Genomic DNA, 22,720 nt, shown 5'->3' on the forward strand with positions numbered 1-22,720 from the left:
GGCCGCCCAACTGCGCTGCCCTGCCCTGGGTCCTTTCATTTTCCCAAGGAGGACGTGGGGCAGCGGTGGGTGAGGATGGAGCATGAGGATTTACGGATGGTCCCCTCTTGGGAGGACGTAGTATAAAGGCGAAGGATGAAGACGGCCCCACCAAGGGCTCTGCAGTGTGTCCCCGGGATGCAGCCTTCAGTCTCGCTCCTCTCGTGCCTCCCCCACAGATGGCCGAGCACATCGAAGGTGTCACGGTCACGTGCGAGCAGCACCTGCACGTGCACTTGGAGGACAGGAGGGCGAAGGACCCCCGGGAGGTCAGGGGCTGGTCTCAAAAAAAAGGGGGAGGCTGTGAGCCGCTGGCAGCACCTGCTGCTGTGCGCCCTCCTTGTTCTTTGGGGGTTTCTGTTTGCTTTGTCGTTTTTTGTTTTTTAATTTTTTGGTGCCTGAGCTGGGGCTGTGCGTGAGGGGTGCAGCCACCGCGTCTCCAGTCTCATCTCCTGTGTCTGGGGTGGCCCCAGCTGCTCTCAGCACCTCCCGCGTATCATCACGAATAGCAAGATCCAGCTGCTTTCCTGCCCAGGATTTTGCGCGTGTTGGGGGCAAGAGGCTGGGTCTGATTGTCCTCTCCAGCACAGGAGAGACCCCATGTACAGCAGACTGGCTCAACCACTATAAAACTGAAAACTTGGGTTCTTTAAGACCTTGAAATAGTTGCTGTGGGGTTGCACAAGGAATAACCTCCTTTAAGGAGAATTTTCAAGCGTGCCACAGGTCTGGCGTAGCATCAGTTCCTGCAGCAGCTTTTGGCAGGAAATGCTGGGAGGACCTTGTCAGTTGGGGTCCCCCTCACTGAGTCCTCGTCTTCTCTTTGACTGGCAGATGTGTCTGCAGCATGTGGCACTGCTCAAGCGAGAACCCGGAGTCACCTTCTACTTCTCGGGGAACGGGCTCTCCCGGGGCCTCCAGTACATTCGGGGGGAGCACGTGGCCACCCTGTCCTCGTCCCCGCCCGCGGCACAGGTGGAGGTGTGCGTGGAGTGCTGCACGCTGGGCGTCTTCGAGCAGTGGGTGGTGTTCGACTTCGGCAGACGCCCCGTCCTCACGCAGAAGATCAAGGTGGAGGTTGGCCGGCGGGAGAGCCCCCAGCATGTCCCCAGCAGCAGGGAGAGCAGCCGCCCCGTCAACTTCGTACGATGGGACAGAGGCAACCGGATCATCGTCCCCAGCATGCCGAGGACCGGCGAAGACGTGGATCTGCTGGCCAAGTACAAACCTCCCGCTCTGGCGCTCGACTACCAACGCGAGGGTGGCAGCACCATCACCCGCCTCAACTATCGCGAGAGGATGCACAGCTTCCTCTTCCGCGAGGAAGAAGCCGAACAGGCTCTGATTGCCAAGTAAGTGCCAGGTGTGGATCCAGAGGGGTCCCTCCTTGCTGGGGACCACGGGCCCTTTGCTGACCCTCAGGGCTGTGCCGCTACTCGAGTCTCTCTTCATTCTGGCTTGGCTCCCAGAAAAATGGAAACCTGCCAAGAAAAGACGGTTTGCTGCGTAGTGATAGGAGGGGAAGGGCTAGGTCTTGTCCTGTGGCCACGGATTAGCTAGAAGCGCAGTTTCTGTCTCTGTGCTCGAGGGGTCTTGGGGTGTAAGTGCCAATATCCCCCCCTTGCAGCAGGCTGATGAATCCGTGGACTGGTTCTCTGTTCCTCATTCGAGTTGTGTCCTCCTTTCAGACTCAACCTGCGGGTCCTCATCTCGCTGACCCCCGTGCTGCAGAGCCTCTCCATGGGGATGAAGTTTGCCCTCGCTGGTGAGCTGTTTGCTGAAGTGCCTACCCCTTACAACCTCTCGCCGGACACAGACGAGGGGTATCTGCTGAGCAGGTCTGTGCCCACTGCTTTCCTGGCACTTGACCCACCTGTAGACAATCGAGTTTACGAGGTTATTGTGGAGCATAAAGCCACCACGGAGAAGACCATCTGGCTACAGATACCGAAGAGATGTTGCTCGGAGCTGAACTTCAAGCCAAACACCTCCCACAAGGTGGAGATCCAGTTCCAAATCGACCAGCTGCTGTTCCGGCAGTGGCATCAGGCTGTGGACCGCCTGCTGGATGAGAAGCTGGTCCTACCAGATGTTGCCAGTTGCTCTGTCCCCTACTCTCTTGGCTCACCACAGAAAGGGAATAGCAAGCAGAAACTAGCCATCTCCTTCATCACAGGCCAGGCAACCACCAGCCGGCAGGTCCCACCTCTGCTCATCTACGGGCCTTTCGGCACAGGGAAGACGTTCACCTTGGCCATGGCCACCATGGAGATCCTCAGGCAGCCCAACACGCGGGTGCTGATCTGCACGCACACTAACAGGTTAGCAGGGGGAAGAGGCAACCAGAGGCGTGGGCTGGGTCCAAGCAACCTGGTGCATCGCTTGTTGGCTGGGATGAGATGGAGCCAGGGTGAATGAGCCGGAGCCGAGCTGCCCTTTTCCTTAGTTTGCATTTCAGTTAGTTGTTCCAATAAATTCATTTTTATTTAATATGACTTGAACTGCTCCAGCACTTCCTGCTAGGAAGCAGCTTGGGTGGTGGAAGTCTTTCTGGCAGAGACAGTGTATTCCTGCCTTGTTATAAAACAGGGATGGGGTTGGAGAGACAGTGAGTTCTCTCTAGCCTTTACCGTGTGCCGGAAGAAGTCAAAAGCTGTTGCCTGACCTTGCTGGCATAAATTGCCCTTGAAGACTATTGTGCTTGGTGCACAAGCCAATTTTTTTGACTTTTCCAGGGAGAGTTTGGGGAAGAGGAAATGCAGATCGGGTCTGACTGCCATTGAAGCTGCCTTTGGAGAAAGCAGGCCAAGATGGTTAAAATTAGAGCAGTCATGCTGAAAGGAGTGTCCACACCCGATCCTGCAGGCTGTTACTGCCTTACTTTTTAATGTATAATAGATGGGTGACTGCTAATCTTAGCCTGTTTCTTGCATGGAAGCTTCCTCTTCAGATCCTATATCACCCGCCTGGGCTGGGGAGGGTTTGCTGTCGGAGCAGGCATCTGTGTGCCTTGGTCCTAAGGGAGCAGCCGGGCCACAGGTTTTGCTAAGCACGTTGCTTTTTTCCATGTGAGCATCGAGAGGTGCCCTAGTCTTGGGTATCAAGTCCTATTTTAAACCACACCCTCGAAACGGGCTTGGAATCGGTGGCTGCATAAACACCATCCTCTTTGCGCGTACGTGAGCGTCTCCTGTGACGAGCGCGTTGTCACCCGAAGCTGGGGGTCTTTGGGTCAGTGAACGGTCAGGCAGCACCTGGGGGCAATGGTCACGGCATTCGGGGAGCAGCACTTACAGTTCCTTGGTGTTTTCCCTTTTTGGTCCCCTCCAGTGCTGCTGACATCTACATCCGGGAGTATTTCCATCACTTCGTGACCAACGGGCACCCGTGGGCTGTCCCCTTGAGGATTATATCCACCGACCGCCCCATCAGCATGACGGACCCCATCACGCAGATGTACTGCTGCCTCTCGCCAGACCAGCGCTCCTTCCGACACCCCACGCGGGCGGAGATCGACAGGCACCACGTCATCATCACCACCTCCATGTTATCCAAGAACCTGAAGGTCGCCCAAGGCTACTTCACCCACATCATGATCGACGAGGCCGCTCAGATGCTGGAGTGCGAAGCTTTAGTTCCGCTCTCCTATGCCACGTTCCAGACTCGGATTGTCCTCGCTGGGGACCACATGCAGATAACTCCAAAGCTGTTCTGTGTCGGGGATGGACAATCTGCTGACCACACCTTGTTAAACCGCCTCTTTCAGTTTTACCAGAAGGAGAGGCACGAGGTGGCCACGAAGAGCAGGATCATCTTCAATGAGAATTACCGTTCCACCGCAGGCATAATCGAGTTTGTCTCCAAGCACTTCTACGTCAGCAAAGGCAACGCTATCCAAGCCAGTGGGAACATCCCGCCCCATCCCGAAATCTACCCACTCATGTTCTGCCACGTGTCTGGCACGGCCGAAAGGGACGTGTCCATGATATCTTGGCACAATGCCTCTGAGATAATACAAGTGATTGAGAAAGTGAAGGAGATCTTTCAGAGGTGGCCAGATGAGTGGGGCATCCGAGATCTGAAGAGGATATGCGTGGTCTCCCATGGGATGCAGGTATGTCAGACTTCCCCACCTGGAAGGGGCTACATGCACTCTCTAAACACTCACTAGTAAATGCTGGACTCTAGTCATGACAAACCTGTCTCTCATGGTACTAAAAATGGGGAATCTGGGGATCTCGCATGCTATCAGTGCTTTTTTGAGGTGCTCTACATTTGGGTACCAGGTCATGGGTGGCTGGAGTGGAGATGCCTCATGGTGGGATGGTTTAGTCGAAGTTTTCCTTTGGCACCTTCTAGGCAGGTTAACTATAGGGCAGACTGGGAGCACTGGCTGGAGTCAGCCCAGGACATGTGGCTGCTGTCGAGTAACTTTCCTGGGGATCCTGCAGCTGAGGGCCTGTGGTGTTGGGTGGGAGGTGTTTCTGAGCTGCAGCTGCGTTCAGTTTGTGCCTATTTCTCTTTCACCAGGTTTCTGCAACAAGACAAGAGCTGAGGAAGAAGCAGCTACAAGATGTTGTGGTAGAAAACTATGAAAACTTGCCAGGTTTGTGTCTTGTGCAATAGTTAGTCATGCCTGGCTGCGTTTCGAGGTCTTCTGTGTGCTGGGGAGAACTTTCCCACTCACGCTGGTGGACGGGAGAGTCTATCACAGCTACAGCCTCTGCGTAACGAGCAGGGGGAGGAGACATTGGGCTGTTAGCAGAGGTCTTCCTGGCATCTTAACATAGTCCTGCTTGCTAAAATGCAAAATGCCGGCTGATCTCATGGGAAAATCCTTCTCTTGGAGGGTGCCTGCAGTGCAGAGCTCCCCTGCCCATCCCCGTGGCTCTGTCACCACCACAGCCCATGGAGCTCCGATCAGGAGAGGGAGTGCCTGGAAATCCTTTGGCTGATTTCCATCCCCTTCTGGCTGGTAATTCTTTGATTTTGCCCTTTCCTTAGTGGATAAGATTTCACACTGAATTAAATCGGCACCCAGCTGTCAGCTCGTTTCAAATACATGGACTGTGCTTTGTAGGAGGGTGAAAAACCCTCTAAGTGCGATTCCAGGGACTTGAGCATGTGTGAATCATGTGAAGCCCCAAGTGCCGGCGGGGGAGGGTTGTCAGAGAAGGGAATTAAAACCAGGATGGCCTGTGGGTACCAGTTGTGGCAAAAAAATCACAGAACTGCTCACTAAAGGAGGAGACTGCTGGTCTGGATGATGAGAGCGGGAGGTTAGGGCTGATTTCATCCTCAAGGCCTTAGTTTATGACTCATCCATTTATTATTATTATTTTTCTTTTATTGTGCAGCTGGGACTCCTAATGGTGAGAATAACTGACCCCTGAGGGGTGTTTCTGATCTCCACACCCTTTCTTTGCAGTCTCCTTCCCAGCTCTGAAGTCACCAGGGTGCCTCTGTCTGTTTATTTGTCAGCAGAACGGTCCTGGAGGGGAGAGGGATTCTTGCAAACAGTCACTTCTTTCCTACAAGACCCTCTGTTTTGTTTTTTTTTTCCCCTGTGAGGATTCACAGAAAACCCCACCCGTGTTTGCGAGGGGAGGCTGGCAGGGGCTGCTGGTGGCACTGAGCACGCAGGGCTGCTCCCGTGCCCGGCCTCTCCCCCATCTCCACGCTGCCCTTCCCTCTCTGGTGCTGGGGGTGGTGGCCTCATGGTGTCTGTCCTGGGTCACGCCCAGAGGCCCTCACGATCCCCAAGAGCTGCTTGAATCACGTCAGGTGACTCCCGCGACCTGGACGAGCAAGGTTGCATCAGCCCACGGCTACGTGACACGGTGTCAATGGCAGCCAGGCAGGGTCCTCCCCGTTGGGTTCCCACAAGTGACTTCTCCCTTGTCCCCTCCGGTGCAGGGCGGGAGTTCCGGGTCATCATCATCAGCACGGTCCACACCAGCGAGAGTCTTCGCGTCTCGGCCTCCCACCACCTGGAGTGCTTCAACGAAGCCAGAGTGCTCAACACCATCATGACGCGGGCTCAGTCACTGGTTGTGGCGGTGGGGGACGCTGTGGCCTTGTGCTCCCACGGGCAGTGCAGCAAGGTGTGGAGGCGTTTCATCCAGCAGTGCATCGAGAAGGGGAGCGTCTTCCCGGAGGACCTGACGATGGCCCAGATCAAACAGGCTGCCTGCGACAAGGAGAGCTGGAGCAGGAGGAGCCCCGAGCAGGACGAGGAGGACAGCGACACAGATTCCTGGAGCTCTGAGGGGGAGAGCATGAATCCCGACGACCCCATCCTCCAGGAGCTCTTAGATGAGAGCAAGAACGTGCTGGTGACGGTGTCCGAGGAAGGGCTGCTGAACGTGAAGTCTGAGGCTTCAAACCTGTGGGAGGACAGGCAGGAATACGTCAGCTTCTCCACTCAGATGATGCAGCAGTATCTGCACATGCACCCCAAAATGTACAAGAGATGCGAGCTGGTCAAAGAAGGGTTTGACAGAGCTTCTGCCTTCACCCTCAACGACTCTCCTGCGATGAGCATTCAGATCAAAGGCAGAGTTCACTGCGGGACGGCCTTCACCGGGGACGAGGTGCTCGTGGAAATCCTGCAGAACAACACGGCTGACAGCGGCAGCCACCGAGGGCAAGGTGGTGGGCATCTTCAAGCGCGCCGAGAGAGAACGCACCTTCATCTGCATGATGGACGAATTCGATCCCCGGGTGATGATACCCATCGATCCCACCGTCACCAAAATATTTGTCCCGGGGCTGAAAGAGAAACCCAACGTCATTCCCATCCGCAGGCTTGTCAACGGGAAGTACAGAGTGGTGAGCTGTGAGAAGATCAGCCAGGAGACGAGGAGATGCCAGTTCTTCTGCGTCCAGGTCATCTCCTGGCGGGAGGGGTTTTACTACCCTTTGGGGATAATAACGGAGATTCTGCACGCGGCGTTGACATTGGAAGAAGGGTTAAAAATCCTTGACTTGGAGTATGGTTTGGAGAAGAAGTACCCAGCTGCTGTCACCAAGGAGTCGGCCAGATACGCTTCCAGCAGCAAACTGAACCTCGCCAAGGAAAATCTGAAGGACTGCCGGAGTTACCCGACTTTCACCGTGGACCCCCAAGGTGCCCGGGATTTGGACGATGCTATCAGCGTTAGGGATCTTGGGCGTCAGTACGAGATCGGGATCCACATCGCAGACGTGGCCAGCGTCATCCCCAAAGGCAGCGCCTTGGACCTGGAAGCGAAGAAGCGGGGTGTCACCTTCTATGCTCCCAGCCAGGAGCCTCTCTGCCAGCCAAGGTGTCTGGAGCCTCCTGCGGCAGAAAGACCGTCGGGTGATCTCCTTGTTTGTCACTGTAGAAAAGGAGACTGGAAAGATGTTAAACGGAATCTTCACCCTCTCCGTGATCTGCTCGGACAGGCAGCTGTCCTATGAAGAGGCAGAGCTCTACATCAAGGACCGCTACAGGGGGGCGGCGAGGGCCCTTCGTTTCGATACCCTGGAGGACTGTATCGCTGTGGCTTATCACTTCTCCAGGATCCATCGCAAGGCTCGGCTGCAGGAGGACTGTTTCTATGACCAGCTGGACGAGGGATGCTCCCCAGGTAACAGGGGGTCCCATCAAATGATAGAGGAGTTAATGATCATGTTCAACAGTTTCGTGGCTGAGTTCCTCACTAACAAGGAGGACACGAGAAATGTCACTCCTCTCCGGTGTCAGTGCGAGCCAAACCTTCAGCAGTTAACGCTCTTGAAAAACAAATACAGCCACGTCCTTCCTTTGTCCATCCACCTCATGCACCACCTTGGAGAGGTGCCTCCTAGCCAACGCTGCTCTAAAAATGTGGAGTTCAGTGTCCTGGCCCCCATCTGGCAGCACCTGCAGTCAGCCGCTACTGTCCGCGACTTCCCCAAGATGCTCGACCTTATCGTAACCGATGACATCCACCCAAAGCTGGCCCCCATGAACCTGGAGTTCAGGAGACTGCTCAGCCGCTCCTATTTCAGTCGCTCCAACTCCACGTACCTGTCCAAAGTGGGCCATTACTCCCTGCATGTCGATTCCTACACCTGGGCTTCCTCTCCCATCCGCCGCTACGTGGATGTCGTGCTCCAGCGGCACCTTCATTCCGTGCTCTGCAAGAAGCCTGTCGCCTACTCCGCGGACGACATTGAGTTTCTCTGCCACGACTTCAACAGGAAGAATTCCCAGGCGACGACGTACGAGAGGAGAGCTCGCTGCTTGCAGATGGCCATGCAGCTGAAGGGCCAGGTCCTGCAGAAGATCGCCTTCGTGGTGGATATCGAAGGGATGAACAGGTATTTTCAAGCCCTGTTCCCACTGAACAGAGAGAGCCTGCCGGATCCCCATAAAATTAGCTACAGGTCTCTCCAGCTGATAGAGCAGCCCATGTTCATCCAGCAGCGGAACAGCATCAAGCTGACGTGGAAGAGGAGGGTGTACTCTGTGGAGACAGCGAAGGAGCACGGCCTGCGGGTAGGACCTCTCTGCGACCGCAGCATCGCCCTCGTGGACACCCAGACTTGGCAAAACGTGCTGGCGGCCATCAGGAGCGAAAAGTTTGAGGAGGCTGCCTCCCTCCTGCGGAAGAGTGAGAAGCTGTACCAGCGGCACCTGGGCTCAGTGAGGAGAAGCCCCTGCTCGCACTACATGGAGCTCTCCTTGGAGCTGAGCGCCGGCAACGCGCTGCAGTTCCAGCTCACCACGGATGTCTCGCGGGGCTTCCTGGTGCCTTTCGTGCAGCTGTGGTGCGTGACGCCGGGTTTTGACGTCTGCCTGCAGCACTCAGAGAAGCCTATCGACTGCTTCTCTGTCTATGCCACCCTGCCCTCCAAAGACAAGTACAAGCATGCCACGGAGTACAGCAAGGTGTGGATGCCGATGAGCGCCATGGAGTCTGCTTCGTGCGCGGTGGCCGAGAACGACTCGATTGTCCTCCACGATGTCAAGATCAAGTGGGCACAGCAAAGGACAAGCAAAGGGCAGCTGCAAGGGAGCTTCACTCTCAAGAAGGCATTTCTGGATGAGTGCTCCATCGAAGTGGACTTTAACCACTGTTACTTGTGCATTCGCTTGGGTGGGCTGAAGCTCGGGAGCCCTCAAAGCGATGAGGATTGCCTCAGCCAAGGCCTCCAGAATCTGACTTTCTTTAACAAAAGCAAGCCAGAAAGCAAACTGATGGTTGATCCGGATACCTACACCTGGGTGGCTCACGGGATCACCGAAGAGTTTGGCGACAGTGAGAAGCCGGACAGAACTGATCAGTACACTATGAACTTCTACATCCACTACATGTCCATGGAGAACATCCCTGTGGAAATCTCGAAGGCCTCTGCCAGGTTCACGGTGGAGCTCATACCAAAGATGCTGCCAGATGTGTAAGTGTGGTCGTGCTCCGGTTAAACCTGTCCTTGCAGAACAACGGCTTTCCCTGGGATTCCTTCACTGCACCCGGCCAGGTTTTGCTCACCAGTGCAGCTGATCCCCTGAAAAATTTTTTCCCAGCTGTTGGGCTGTTGCTTTTTGATGGGGGTGGCACCATCTCTCAGCTCTGTTCTCCAGATGGCCTCTTGCTCTTCTGGTTGACCTTGAGAATGGGGAGGCGAGGGGTAAAGTACCCAAATTTCCTTGGGCATCTGTTTCTTATGTTACTGGATTGCTGCCATATGTGTTGTAAAAGGCAGTGTGAAGCTCTGGATCTGGGGTTGCTCAGTGGAAGTGCTTCCCTGATTTCCCAGACCTTCCCCTTTGTTGTTGCTGTGAAACAAGATCTGCTCTTCCTAAAGCAGAGCTGATGTCTAGTTTGCCCTTTCTTGCATACAGCATGGGCTGCTGCACAACCCTGGCAGCTGGAGCTTTTTCAGGGCAGAATGGGCTTCCTTTTGTATCGTGAATTTTAGGAGGAAAAGAAAAATTCTACTTGCAATCTAATAAAATGGGGTGGGCCATACTAAAATGGAGTTGGGACAGAAGCTGTCCTCCTTGTGGGCTCACCTCTTCAGAGGGTTGAGAGAGAGTCCCAGATGCAAAAGAGCAGAATAAGAGTTGTTTTGGTTTAAGTTCATTGTGGAAGGATTTAATGCAACCGCAAAACAGAGAGCAAGGATAAACAAGACAGTTGTGCAAAGCTGGATTACAATTTCTGCTATTTCGTGCTCCATTCCATTCATTCTTATTTTTCCCTGTCCGTCAGACGGAAAGAAAAGGCAATTTGGAAGCTCAAGTACGCCTCTGATCTTGCTAAAAGCATCGCCCTTGGCCATGAACCTCCTAAAAAAGGTGGGTACAAATATTCCTTTTTCTTACTTTGTTGTTACTTGCTTCTGGCTGGGCAGGTGGCCTGGCAGCGTCCATGGGTCCTTGCTGTCAGGCTTATGCTCCCAGACCAGGAGGTTCCCCTGTCAAGGGGAGGAGGAGGAGAGGAGCTGCTCGCCTGGCAGAGGGAAGGGAACGTGGGGTGCCTGCTTGGAGAGTGGCACGGGTGATATCTGAGTCCCTGGGACGCACAGAGAAGGTTCATGGGTGAAACATCTTGGCACAGGACGAGGGTTACGATTAGGTGGTCTTGTAAATGGGCCGTGGTTGCTTGGTACCTGCCACATCCTCCTGTTGAGTCACTCGTGTGCTGACTTCAGTAACTTGCTTTAAACTTGTTTTCCCGGGTCTTTGCCGTTAACAGCGACAACGTCCAAAATCCTGCATCAAAAATCCTTTGATCTCCCTGGCAGCAGCAGGAAGCTTAACCACAGCCAGAGCCAGGCTATTCTGAATGCTCTGAGAAAACCCTTCACGCTCATCCAAGGCCCACCAGGTAAGGCTGGATGGACAGCACGAGTACCTGCCCCCTTTGTTGAGAAGGTTAGAGCTGACCTGTCCTTTCCGTAGGACACCTGGTGAGAGAGGAGAAGGCAGCGGTGGGTTGGCATCACCTGTAGCTCTTCAAGGCAGCCCCCTCAGTTCTTGATTTATATTTTTTTTTTTAATGGCTGATCATCCAGATGGTGATCTAGAGCACGAGTGTCGTGGTTAAAGTGTTCTTGGCAACCTCCTTGTCTTTCTAGGCACCGGTAAAACCGTTGTTGGAACTCATATTGTCTACTGGTTCCATAAGCTGAACGAGGAGAGCCTTGAGAAGGAGGAAACGCCGTCCTCCGAAACAGAAAATCCCAAGAGGAGAAAGTGCATCTTGTACTGTGGCCCCTCCAACAAGTCTGTTGATGTTGTTGCTGGTAACTATTGCTTTTAGGCTCCCGAAGTGGCTTGTACTGGTGGCTGGGAGCAGGAGGGGCAGAAAGCGGGACTGAGCCTTGCGGAAGAGCCCTCACTGCTGGGCAGGGTCCGGGTTGATGAGCGAGGGCTGGGGAGAAGAGACAAGCACACGGCAAGCACTGGGCACCTCGTGGGCCAAGAGCTTCCTCAGCATGGCCAGTGCTGTCTGAGCAGACCCTCTTCTTCTCCAGAGATGCTGCTGAAGATGAGGAACCTGAAACCACTGAGGGTTTACGGGGAGGCCATTGAGACGATGGAATACCCGTACCCAGGGAGCAACCGGCAGCTCTCCCGCAAAGCCCTGCGGGATGCAAAACCCAAGCGTGAGCTCAGGTAGGACGATGTGGCCCCATGGACTCTGGGAGTGCTGGGAAGTGATTGTTTTCTGCACCAGTAGAGCTGAGCAAGCCAGAGCAAATGTGGTTTCCACTCTACTACTGTGGAGCAGCCCTGGTAACCTGCTTTGTAATTAATTTTTTTCAAGGGGAGGTGTATAGCAGCTAGTCAGGAAACCCAGGTGTTGAAAAGATCCTAGATGCTTTCACCTCTCTTTTGACCAGCTCTAAAAGTCTCTGACTTCATAGCTAAAGAAAAGGGGTTGTATTTTGTGTCCACCAGGGTGAATTGTTAGGTTTATAGAGATGGAACAGTTTGGCTGTAACTTCTTTAGTTAATGGAGTTTCTCCACATAGACAGCTGTGGTCTTCTTCACTGTAGAAGATCACTTGGGTCTGTATTGAGGGAAGATAGTTATATATTGATTCTTTACCCAGCGAAATCATCCTGCATCATCGCATCCGGCGGCCGCCCAACCCTTTTTACAAGGAGATCTGTAACTTTGATACTCGGATGAGGAGAGGAGAGCAGATAACAGAAGAAGAAACAAAGAGGTGAGTAGAAAGAGACCCTCGTGAGAGACGGCTGACTTTGCCACGTGCTGCCTCTGAAGGAGTGGGGCGCAGCCATCTCCTCCCCTGCGAGGAGAAATTTGGGCTGTATTTGCAAAGTCTCAGCTGACATAGACTCATAGACTTTGTGAAAGTCGGTGGATTTGTGCTGGCTTGTGCAAGCCAAGGGAGCAGGTGAAAACGTCAAGCCAGGAAGTGGTTAGCTCGGGGTTAGCAGTACAGCACAGAGCCTCAGCATCCTGTGCTGTTGTCCGTCTGGACTGAAAGTCATATTATGTGTGTGGCACTTGTATCCTCTGCCATGTTGAGGTCAGGACAAAGTGCAGTTCCCACTGTGTCTCTCCAAAGCCCTTTTCTGGGAACACCGGCTCATCCTGGGGAGGGAGGTGGAGTCATAATCCTTTGGGAAAGTCCAGCATCTGCCTGGTTCTGCCATGAAGAACCTGGAGATGTTTGCCTTGTGCATAACCTGGGACCTTTTGCATCGACCACCAGGTACAAAAGAACGTTGTCAGATGCTCGTGCGCACGAGCTGGCAAAGCACGATGTCATCCTGTGCACGTGCTCCGCCGCGTCTGCCACCTCCCTGGAGCACCTCAACGTCAGGCAAATAATCATCGATGAGTGTGCCATGTCCACGGAGCCCGAGACCCTCATCCCCTTGGTCAGCCATCGCCGTGCTGAGAAGGTATGTGCCTTCCAGGATGCGCCTCTGGGATGGCTGCTCAGGGCTCCCAAACCTCCGTGGGAATTCCACCCCTTACCATGCTTCTCTTCCAAGTCTTACCAGGTTTTAAGGTTGTTCTTTGTAATATCTATGATGGTGCGTCAGTGTGGTGGAGAACTGTTGTGTCTCTGCTGTGCGTATCAGCTCAGCGCTCTGTCTTCAGACATTTGCACCCATACGGTCTCCTCTACAAGAGAAGAGCGGTCACACGGCTGCGTTTTTGGTGCTTCTTGACAGGGTGGGTGTCGCTGCCACCAACAAAATGTGCTGACCCAGGTATAAAGTGTTAAAGTGACAAGAAGTGTGGAGCAGAGCTCAGTAGCCTTATCAGATGGGAACTAGGCTCCGCGTTATCTGGGTCAGGATCTTTATGTAACGTCTGATGCGGTCCTTGATTGAGGTTGCTGTAACCATCACATACATAAGGAGCAACGAATGTCTGCATGCAAAGAGCCTTTCGAAGAGCTGGTTGCCTTCACCAGTGCCGCCAGCCTCGTAGCTGAGGTGTCCCCTCTTTGTTCCAGGTTGTTTTGCTTGGGGATCACAAACAGCTGCGACCGGTGGTCAACAATGACTTCTGCAAGAGCCTGGGCATGGAGACGTCTCTCTTTGAGCGCTACCGCAGTCAGGCATGGATGCTGGATACGCAGTACCGCATGGTGAGGCCTTCCTCCAGCGGGTTGTCTTTTCTCTCTCTTGCAGAAAATGCTGCTGTCAGGGTTTGCCTCAGGCTACTGGGAAGCAGATACTCTCCATTAGTGCCTTCCCTTCCTAGAGTAATGAATAATAGCATAGCAGCATCGTAGGTGAAGCCTGCCCAGAAAGATTGAGGTTGAGAAGGAGGCTGAAGGAGCTGGGATTGTTCGGCCTGGAGAAGAGAAGGGGAACCTTATCACTGCCTGCAGTGCTTGAAGAGAACCTACAGAAAGGCTGGGGAGGGACTTTCTACAAGAGTGTCCCGTGATAGGACAAGGGGAAATGGATTTAAATTGAAGGAGAACAAGTTTAGATTGGATCTTAGGAAGAAATTCTTCAGTGCGAGGGTGGCAAGACCCTGGAACAGATTGCCCAGAGAGGCTGGGGCTGCCCCCTCCCTGGAGATGTTCCAGGCCAGGTTGGATGAGGCCCTGAGCAACCTGGGCAGGTTAAGGGCATCCCTGCCCATGGCAGGGGGGTTGGATCAGATGATCTCTTCCAACCTAAGCCATACTATGAAGTTCCTTGGGTTTTATTCACCTCTTTCTCCCCTGTTCTCTGCCAGCACAAAGGCATTTGCGAGTTCCCATCCCAGGAGTTTTACGAAAGGCGGCTGAAAACATGCCCCGACCTTCTTCGTAAACCCAGCGTCTTCTACCACAAAGATAATGCCTGCTGCCCTATCGTCTTCGGGCACGTGGAGGGGAAGGAGCAGAGCCTCGTGATTTCGACCGAGGAAGGAAACGAGAACTCCAAAGCTAACCCAGAAGAAGCGGAGCAGGCGGTGAGGAGGGTCCTGGGGAATCGCTGGAGATGCAAAAAGCAGGGAGAGTGTTGTGCAGGGGTGACTCTGGGGTGGTAGAAGGATGAGTAGTAGTGATACGGGATAGAGGTTGGTGGGGTGAGGTATCTGCCTGGCTTCTTGGGTCTAGAGCAGAGCATGATGCTCCTGGCCAGAGGGAGCTGTGGGGAAGAGTGACCCAGAGCTGGAGGAGCAGCCCTGGGGACAGCAGGGCTGGTTTCCTCTGCTCCAAGGTGAGCAGGAGCCTGGTTGTCCCCAGGTGAGGGTGGCGAAGCAGTTGACACTAGATGGCACCATCCGGCCGGAGAGCATCGCCATCCTGAGCCCCTACAATGCCCAGGTGTCCGAGATCAGCAAGGGCCTCCTGAAAGAAGGTGTCCGTGGGGTGACCGTCTGCACCATCATGAAGAGCCAAGGTGAGGCTGGCAGGAGAGGGGAGGGTTGCTTCTCTTCTCTCCTGCCTTTCCTGAGGGCTGAAGCCACTTCTCACAGAGACAGTCTCTGAGCAAATCCTGCACCCTTTGAGCCACGGAGGAGGCATCCCAGGGCCAGATTTGCTGGGGGATTTGACTTTGTAATAAATCCTTTGGAAACCCCCAGGGTGCCTGAGCAGGGTGAAATTGCTGGAGATGGGAAGGTGGAGGATGTCTGAAGGGGGTGTTGAAGAACTGCCACAACACGTGCTTTTTCAGAGCAACGACTTGGGAGTCCAGTGGCCTCCAAAGCTGGAGAAACCTAAACGGTGTCTGCAGGGCTGTGGGTCTTGCTGTAGAGAAATGAGTGTCTTGTGGGGTGGAAGAGTGGCCAGATGCTGCCTTCTAAAAAAAGTCCGGTTCAATCCCACTTTCTAGGAAGTGAGTGGAGATACGTGATCCTGTCAACTGTGCGCTCCTGCCCCCGCTCGGAGATCGATCAGAAGCCCACGAAGAGCTGGCAGAAGTACCACCTGGGCTTCGTTACTGACCCAAACCAGGTCAACGTCGGCATCACGCGAGCCCAGGAAGGACTCTGCATTATAGGTGGGTCTCCTGGGAGTGTGCACGGGTCTGCAGGGAAACAGTGTGCTCAGGTAAAGGGGTGGAGATCTGAACTAGTACAGCTGGTAGTCTTGCTTTTTCTGCCCTTTAGATTGTCCGTGGTTTTGAAACTGGGCACTCTGTGCAAAGCAGAGACCCGTGCACAGCTCGTATGCAGGATGTGCAATTAGTTTTTCTCACCCTCTGGTTCAGACCACATTGTTTCTGTTGCTTGCACACTAGAGCTCTCTCTTAGCAGCATTTGGCTGCTTGTTTTCCTCCTCATCAGGCAGGCGTAGGCTGGGATGTGTTGGGAAGCTGAGGGAGATGGTCCCTGCGAGTTATCCAGCACCCTTAGGCTCGAAATATTAGGCAAAAATTTCCATGAGTGATGCGCGATGGTGTCACCCGAGCCTCTTCTGGCCACTAACCCGCTGCCCCCATCCCTGTGCCCACAGGGAACCGGTACCTCCTGGAGTGCAACCCCTTGTGGAGGAGGCTGCTGCAGCACTACAGGCAGCACCACTGCTACGCCACAGCCCAGGGCATCTCTGTGAGGAAGACTCCAGCCCTCCGCCGGTGAGGATGGGTTGCGCCTCCGACGAGCTCTCTACTTGAACTGCGTTACGTGTGCCTTGGGAAGGACGCGACCTTCCCATTCTTGGATGACCCCGTTGGAGCCAAAGGCAGCGGAGGAGCCGGGATCTTCCCCCGCATGGTGACAGCTCAGCTGCCGTGCAAGCTTTGGCCCCTTGGGGTTGTTTTTAATCAGCGGACAGGAACCTTCAGCTCTAGCAAACCAAAAAGCATTGGAAGCGGATGGACGGGTGGGTTGTGATTTTATCGAGGATGAACTATTTTTATTTTTTAAACTGTAAGATGCTCAGCGGAGCCCCCATCCTACCTGCCAGTGCAGCTGCGCTTTGGGGACCAAATAATCCATTCGTCAAGGGTGGAAGGACTGCACGCAACGGAGCCGCGCCGCAAGCTGCGACTTGCCATAGAGGACCAAAGCTTCTCGAGTGCTACCACTCATTTTAAAACCAAGGCCAGGGAATTCTTTTAAAGCTTCTGGTTTCTCAAAGCAGAGGAACAATTTGTTTTGTTCTGTTTGGTTTTTTGTTTGGGGTTGTGGGGGTTTTTTTTAAGTGAAGGAAGAAAGCAAAGAGAGCGCCGCGTGCCACTCTTTGTCAGCCAAAACGCTGTTCTCTGAGCGTGTAAATATTACGGAACCAAGGCCAAGTTGATTTTGTAAATAGATTTACTTATTCTTTGTACAAAGGAGGTTGTCCTCACTAGGATAAAGTTAATGAAAAGCGAGGCGCGCTCCTACCAGGAAACGTTGGAATTTGTAAGTGTATTTTAAATCGACTTTTATTTGAAATCTCCTCCTGTATAATCCTCCCTCTTTTTTTTTTTAAATCTGCTTCTAATTTATTAACTTTTAACTCTGTGGATTTGTTTCACAGTCTTATGGCCCAAGTTTTTAAGAGTAATGATGGGAATTTGACAAACGTACCATAGCATATATGTGTATAATGTATTTTGTTTTTAATTATTATTGTAAGTAGCCAAACTGCTGTGAACTGGAAGCTGTGATTCACTAGAGAAGGCTGCTTTTGCCCCGCCTTGTGTGGCCAATACAGCGGTGAAGCAGTGCTCTCTCTGCTGAATCACGGAGCTGCTTTTTGAAGGAGGATATTTTTGAAGGGGGGGTTGTCTTTTATCTCATTTCAATTCTGAATGTATGAAGTGCCTGCCTCAGCTCTCCTCAAGACCGCGCTTGGCTGTCTCTAGGTGTTCACATGGGACGGAGCCATGGTGCAACCACAGTGGTTTTCCACCAAGGATTGGCTGTGCTGGGACACAAATCCTCCTTGACCTGGGCGAGGGGTCCCCACGACTTCGTAGCAGTCCAGCAAGGATGGGGTTTGTCCCGCCTTTGCCCTAAAAAGCGCAGCGTGGCTCTTTTCAGTGTAGAGGAATGTGCAATAAGAAAGCGTTGTGTCTGGAGAGGTCCTTATTTAATGCCCTGTTTCTTCTCGTGACTCTGTCTAGACTTGACTCAAGAACCGACGGGGAAATCCCGGTGTTGTCTTCTTTGTTTTAAACTACCTTCTTGCACTTCTGCGTTTGGTGGGTTTGATCTGTACGCCAGAGACCACCCAGGCTTGCTCTTGTCTTGCTGAAGCATCATAACAGGCGATTCCGTGAGGGACAAAAGCCCAGAGGAAGCATCTCCTGCTGCCTCTGAAGATGATTTTGATATGAGTTGATAAAATGTAGAGTTCGGTGTTCCTCTGTGAAGTCATCCTGGCTGGGATCTTAAAGGGTTCTGCACCAGCCTGATTTGGCAAATAGTGTGATTCCAAAATAAGCTCCTGTAGGAGTCATTTTTAAGGACTACTGAAATGCAATCATGTATCTATCTCCAAGATGATGCGGAGAATTGCGGAAAATGCTGGAATTGTTGGGATAAATACTTCCACATGGTGCCAGCATCATTCTGACAAAGTTATCTTTGGTCCCTTTAGAACCAGTGGGTCTCATTTCCATGGTCTAACGTAAGTGAAGAGTCTCTCTCCCTTTAGTTCTTTTTCTGCTGGTTATTTCATTACACGTAACACAAACAAGGAGACTCCCCCCCAAAATGTAGCAGTTAGCCCAATGCTCTTGCGTGGGGTTTAGCCATGGACCAAGAAAGAAAACCTCACAAAGCATCTCCCTTTGCCCTGAGCGAGGAAATAATGGTTAGTGCAAACCCTTGGAGGGCAAAGCCTAGACTGAAATGCTTTGGTCGGGTCACTTTTGAGTGGCAAGATTATATAGTTGGTGTTTTTTTTTTTTCCTCTGAGGATGCATTTTATAACTGGTTTTTAGAAAACATGTTGAGACCACATGAGCAGCAGCAAGCAGCCAGGCTGGACTCTTGGGCTATGAGCAGGTACCTGCAGAGCTGGTCATGCAGCTGCGATAGTCAGGGATAGCAGAAAGTGCAATTAATCAAACTTTATTTTACAGACTGTTAGTGACAGCTGAATATCACATTCTTGTCCTTAGGCTGATGGATAGAGAGAATCATAGAAATTAATAGAGAAGAAAAGTTAAAAGCAGTCTGGTTTCATCTGCACACGGAGCTTTGAATTTACTTTTGAGAGAATTTTATGTTCAAGCACAATTTTATGTTCAAGACCAAACATTTGGTAATTCCAGTAGGAAACCACTGGCAGCATGGTACGCCGGGTACCTGTCCGGTCACAGGCTCTACATTTTCCACAGCTCACAGACAAAAGACCGTTGTCACAGGACAGAAATGCTGGTTCATCAGAAAGGAGAACGCAATTTCCTCGGCGGTAGCCAGAGCTCAAGCCCAGGTTGAACCCCGGGACTGCCAGCGAGCCAGCGCCAGCCTGGGACGGTGCCGGCGGTCACTCGAGCTGGCAGAAAAATGTGGGACGTGCAGGATGAGGAGAACCTCTCCTTGGCTCCAGCAGGCAAAGGAGAATCCCACTGGACTGTTTTCAAGGATTTGGACAGATCCATGTAGGACAATCAGTTTACTGCAATAAATTGTTGTTGGTAGTTTTGTTTTGGTTTGTTTTTTTTTTAAAGAGAAATGAGATGTTAAGTGTCATGAAGTGTATATTAAGGGACTTGAAATGTGGCAGGTTTTTATCTTTTGTATGTCTGTGACTTGCAGCAAACCTCAATTGACCTTTTGGATACAAATATTTTTACCTGCTTCTACCGTTTATAAGAATGAACCTCAACATTCCTTTTTTTTTTGATATTTAAGCCATAATTGTAAAAATGATTTGAACTTATTTAAATAATAAATTTTCTTACGAAAAGATCTGCTTAGGTGAAGACTTGAATCTGTGGGAGGACAGCTATAGTCGGACAGAACCAAGTGGTAAAAAGTGAGCATTAACCTCAGTATGTGGCTGAAAAGGTTGTTTTCTACATATTGGTTGTGTGAATGTGTTACCCTTCTCTGGTTATTTGGGGCACTTAGGGGCTGGCTGGGGTTTTTTGGGGGGGTTCTTTTAACCAAAGTGATCTTTTCCAGGAGCAAGCATGAAGTCATGCTTAGGTGCGTACAAGGTACAGGTGAGAAGAACGAGCAATGGAGATAAGTTCAGAAGAATGATTTGTGGAGCTTAGGAAGCAATTCAGGTGTTTTGGAGGAAGGACATGAGGTGGGGGGGAAAAAATAACTTGGGGTAAAAAAGCCGAACCAACATCACTGCAAGATCACTGGGCATCTTTTAGTGGATGAAAAGCACTGGGGGATGGAGATGCTTTTATCTCCAGTGCTTTGCACCTGAGGTGTCCTGCAAGACCTCCGGCTTCTAACCGCTCCTGCCTAGGAGGTCTGGCAGGGGGAAGTGAGTGTGGAGCCCGGAACGCTGCCTTGGGGTGTTACCTCGTGTGAAAAATTTGGAATAAGTCACCATTAGCCTGGAAAAATCAGGGCAAGGCGCTTGCAAAATTCATGTTGAAAACAGAATGAGTCGGTCTTATGCAAAACATTCAGAGGTACAATTTACATTTATTTTTCCTCATTCTTCTCCTCCAAACAGGTGAAATGAGAAGAATGTTCTTAGTTGTCACCTTGTCCTTCTGAGGCATCAGAGCTGCTGTCCGTGCCTTCAGTGTCATCAAGTTTTGTCTCCAGTATGATGCTGTCCTCCCATTTTTGAAAGACACACATGTGAGCATCTGTTCTTGTAATGGTGAATTTGTACGATCTGGCAGGCTGCAGGCGCCGGACAACACACGTGTTGGAGGTGACTGTCTGAAGACTGCTGTAGCCCACGTCTTTTGGACTCCCGTTTGGCAGTAACTTCACATAGAGCTCATATCTTTCGGGGCTTGACTCTTGATTTTCAGTAAACCACTTGAGCTTGGCCCAGTCCTTGCGTGCAAATGATTCTTTTTGATCAAAAATCAGCGGTGTCTTTTTAAGGAGAGAAAGCCTAATGTTAGGAGAGATTCGTCCTTCAAAGGGAAACACCAACTGGTGCTTGACGTAGAGCTGTCCTGCCACTTGCAAGGAAAGGAGTTTTTCCCCAAACTTAGAGAGCTTGGACATTCTCTTTGTAATCAAGTCCCACCGGGAGTGGAAAGACACCACATCACAGGTCTCTATGTAACGGCTCAGCTCCTCCCGACCTCGTTCCAGCTCGTCCAGCAGACTGGTTAAAAGCGTCAGATTAATTTCAATTTGGTCTTTCCCCACCTTCTTCATCCTCTGCAATTGGCGGAGGTCTATTATTTGCAAGATGTTGGTTTGATGAATCACGTGGTTCCGGTCTCTCACGTTAACGTACTTGGGCTCAATGTCCAAGTAAAAGGAGCACTTCTGGAGCAGCTCAGCTCTGTTCCGGTGGTGCTGGAGGTGCTGGAGGCTCAAGTCAGAGCTGAGGAACTGCAGAACAAGATTTTTCCTCTCCAAGTACTGCTTCCAGCTGGCGCTGTCACCTTGCTCTTCGCTGTCCGCAGTGCTCTTCGCACTGGGTTCAGATTCATTCAAAATCAAAGACATAATTCGAAAGCTCAGTTGCTCTGTAAGAAAGCAGCAACAGTAACATTAAGAACCAAAGGAAAAGCATCCGCAAGGGAATATAACCATGGCTGTGACTCTTCTCTCCTCTCTTAATTAAAGCTTAGCTTATAAATTTATAGATGGCAAAGAACTGTTAGACTAGATGTAGTTCCAGAGGAATTTTCCTTTATGATTTCTAATGTTTTATATAGTCTACTTTTCTATGTTCCAGCCAACTGGTCTCCTGCTACCCCCCGCTGAGGGCTTCTACCTCTGCTTAATAGATTCACTGTCAGGAACTATTCCCTGATACACTCTGCCAAAATTTCTCCCTATCTTATTATCTTCAGTTTCATTCTAATTAGATGCCTTTGTACTCCGGTAAGCAATTTCTTTCCATTCTCCTACATCTCTGGAGATGTCTATTTTCCTCTTTGTAATCTGCCAGGCTGTTGAGGTTTGAGACCCATCTTCTAAGCCAATTCCTGCAGCTACAGAATCACCTTGGTGATTCCAATTAACCCTCTGCCCCCCAAGCGAGCTGGCACACAACAGCCAGAGCCGTGCAACACGCTGAGTGCCGCCTCACAACGGCTTCCACGAGGAATGCAGGCGGTTTTTCCTTGCACCTCTACCTTCAACAGTGGGTCGACAGCCGTAACCTCACAACATTTGCAGTGGTTTATTGCTTTCCCTTCCTTTGACCTCAGTTTACATCATCCCCTCAGCCCACAATACCTACTTGCTTTCTTGGAGAACGCTGTTGATTTGAAATCTATACAGAATTCTGAAGGTCAGATGGTGTGACCTCAGTCAGACTGCGATGATACGCTCTACCAACAGGTACTTTTCCTCATTCTGTGTAATTTCCTGGTTATAATTATTTAAGTTTTTGTAGTATCTAACCGGGATATTTTAATTCTTATGTGTTTTGTAGAAGCTAGATGGTGATATCCAGTTGACAAAGCAATCTATCTTAGCCTCATTTTCTTATAATATTTCCTCGCAGGAATTTCAAGCGTTTGTAAACCCTTCAAACGTCTGGCCCCTAGCCGCACTACAATTTACACCAATTCACAGCAACTTTTCTCTCAAGAGAGCTGACAACTTAAAAAACAAGCTGTACTTCCTTTTCACTTTTTTCTTTCCACAATGAAATAGAAAATACAAAAAGCCCCCACAGTAAACCAACGCAGTGCCAGTTCCCAGCATCCCCGTACGGAGCACAGCACGCACTCCAGGTTACGTTATCCCGCTTTCTTGGCTCCCTAGAGCAGTCTGTTTGCCCACAGACTGAGCTGTGATTGTGCTTGTTTTCCCTTTCTCTTTTTATATCCATTTTTTCCCCCTCTCCTTTGCCAGAAGCAGCTGTTTTCCCGGTAGCTGCTCTGTTTGCAGCCTGGCAGGCTGCAGTCCCCCAAACCAGGGTGTAGCCCAACCCAGGGCTTGGAAGGGGTCACCTCTGGGTGCCGGGGTCACCCCAGCACCCCCAGCCCACACCTCAACACCCCCCGGCTTGGGGACACGGCAGCACTGTCCCCACGGCCCAAACCCACCACGGGGCTGTGGCCTGGGGGTGAAACCCCTGCTCCTCCGGCAAGGGCCGAGGCCGGGAATGCCCGAACATGCTTCTTGCCATCCCTGTGTGAGCCCCCGACCCACCCTGTGTGAGGACCCGGGAAGCT

At 51.7% G+C, this 22,720-nt stretch overlaps 2 protein-coding genes across 2 annotated transcripts; one reads left to right on the forward strand and one right to left on the reverse strand.

The window, feature by feature from the left end:
• The first annotated feature begins 218 nt into the window (after positions 1-218).
• Positions 219-16,070, forward strand: HELZ2 (helicase with zinc finger 2, transcriptional coactivator). Its single transcript, XM_009874527.1, is given in 19 exon segments — positions 219-296; positions 862-1,391; positions 1,728-2,360; positions 3,370-4,153; positions 4,570-4,645; positions 5,956-6,682; positions 6,684-7,337; positions 7,339-9,447; positions 10,263-10,348; positions 10,749-10,880; positions 11,131-11,298; positions 11,530-11,671; positions 12,112-12,228; positions 12,742-12,934; positions 13,498-13,632; positions 14,235-14,453; positions 14,731-14,887; positions 15,323-15,490; positions 15,946-16,070. Coding segments are annotated over 19 exon segments (7,233 nt in total).
• A 4,020-nt stretch (positions 16,071-20,090) lies between these two features.
• Positions 20,091-21,035, reverse strand: LOC104267920 (chromosome unknown open reading frame, human C20orf195). Its single transcript, XM_009874528.1, has one exon. It carries the CDS (start codon positions 21,033-21,035, stop codon positions 20,091-20,093), a length of 945 nt encoding a protein of 314 aa, XP_009872830.1.
• Positions 21,036-22,720: the final 1,685 nt, after the last annotated feature.

This window comes from Apaloderma vittatum, unplaced genomic scaffold (genome assembly GCF_000703405.1).
Source record: "Apaloderma vittatum isolate BGI_N311 unplaced genomic scaffold, ASM70340v1 scaffold33978, whole genome shotgun sequence".
Taxonomy (NCBI): Eukaryota; Metazoa; Chordata; class Aves; order Trogoniformes; family Trogonidae; genus Apaloderma; species Apaloderma vittatum.

What these genes read in the sequence shown, in the direction of transcription:
- LOC104267920 (XM_009874528.1), bottom strand. Translation starts at nt 21,035, where the DNA reads ATGTCTTTGATTTTGAATGAATCTGAACCCAGTGCGAAGAGCACTGCG.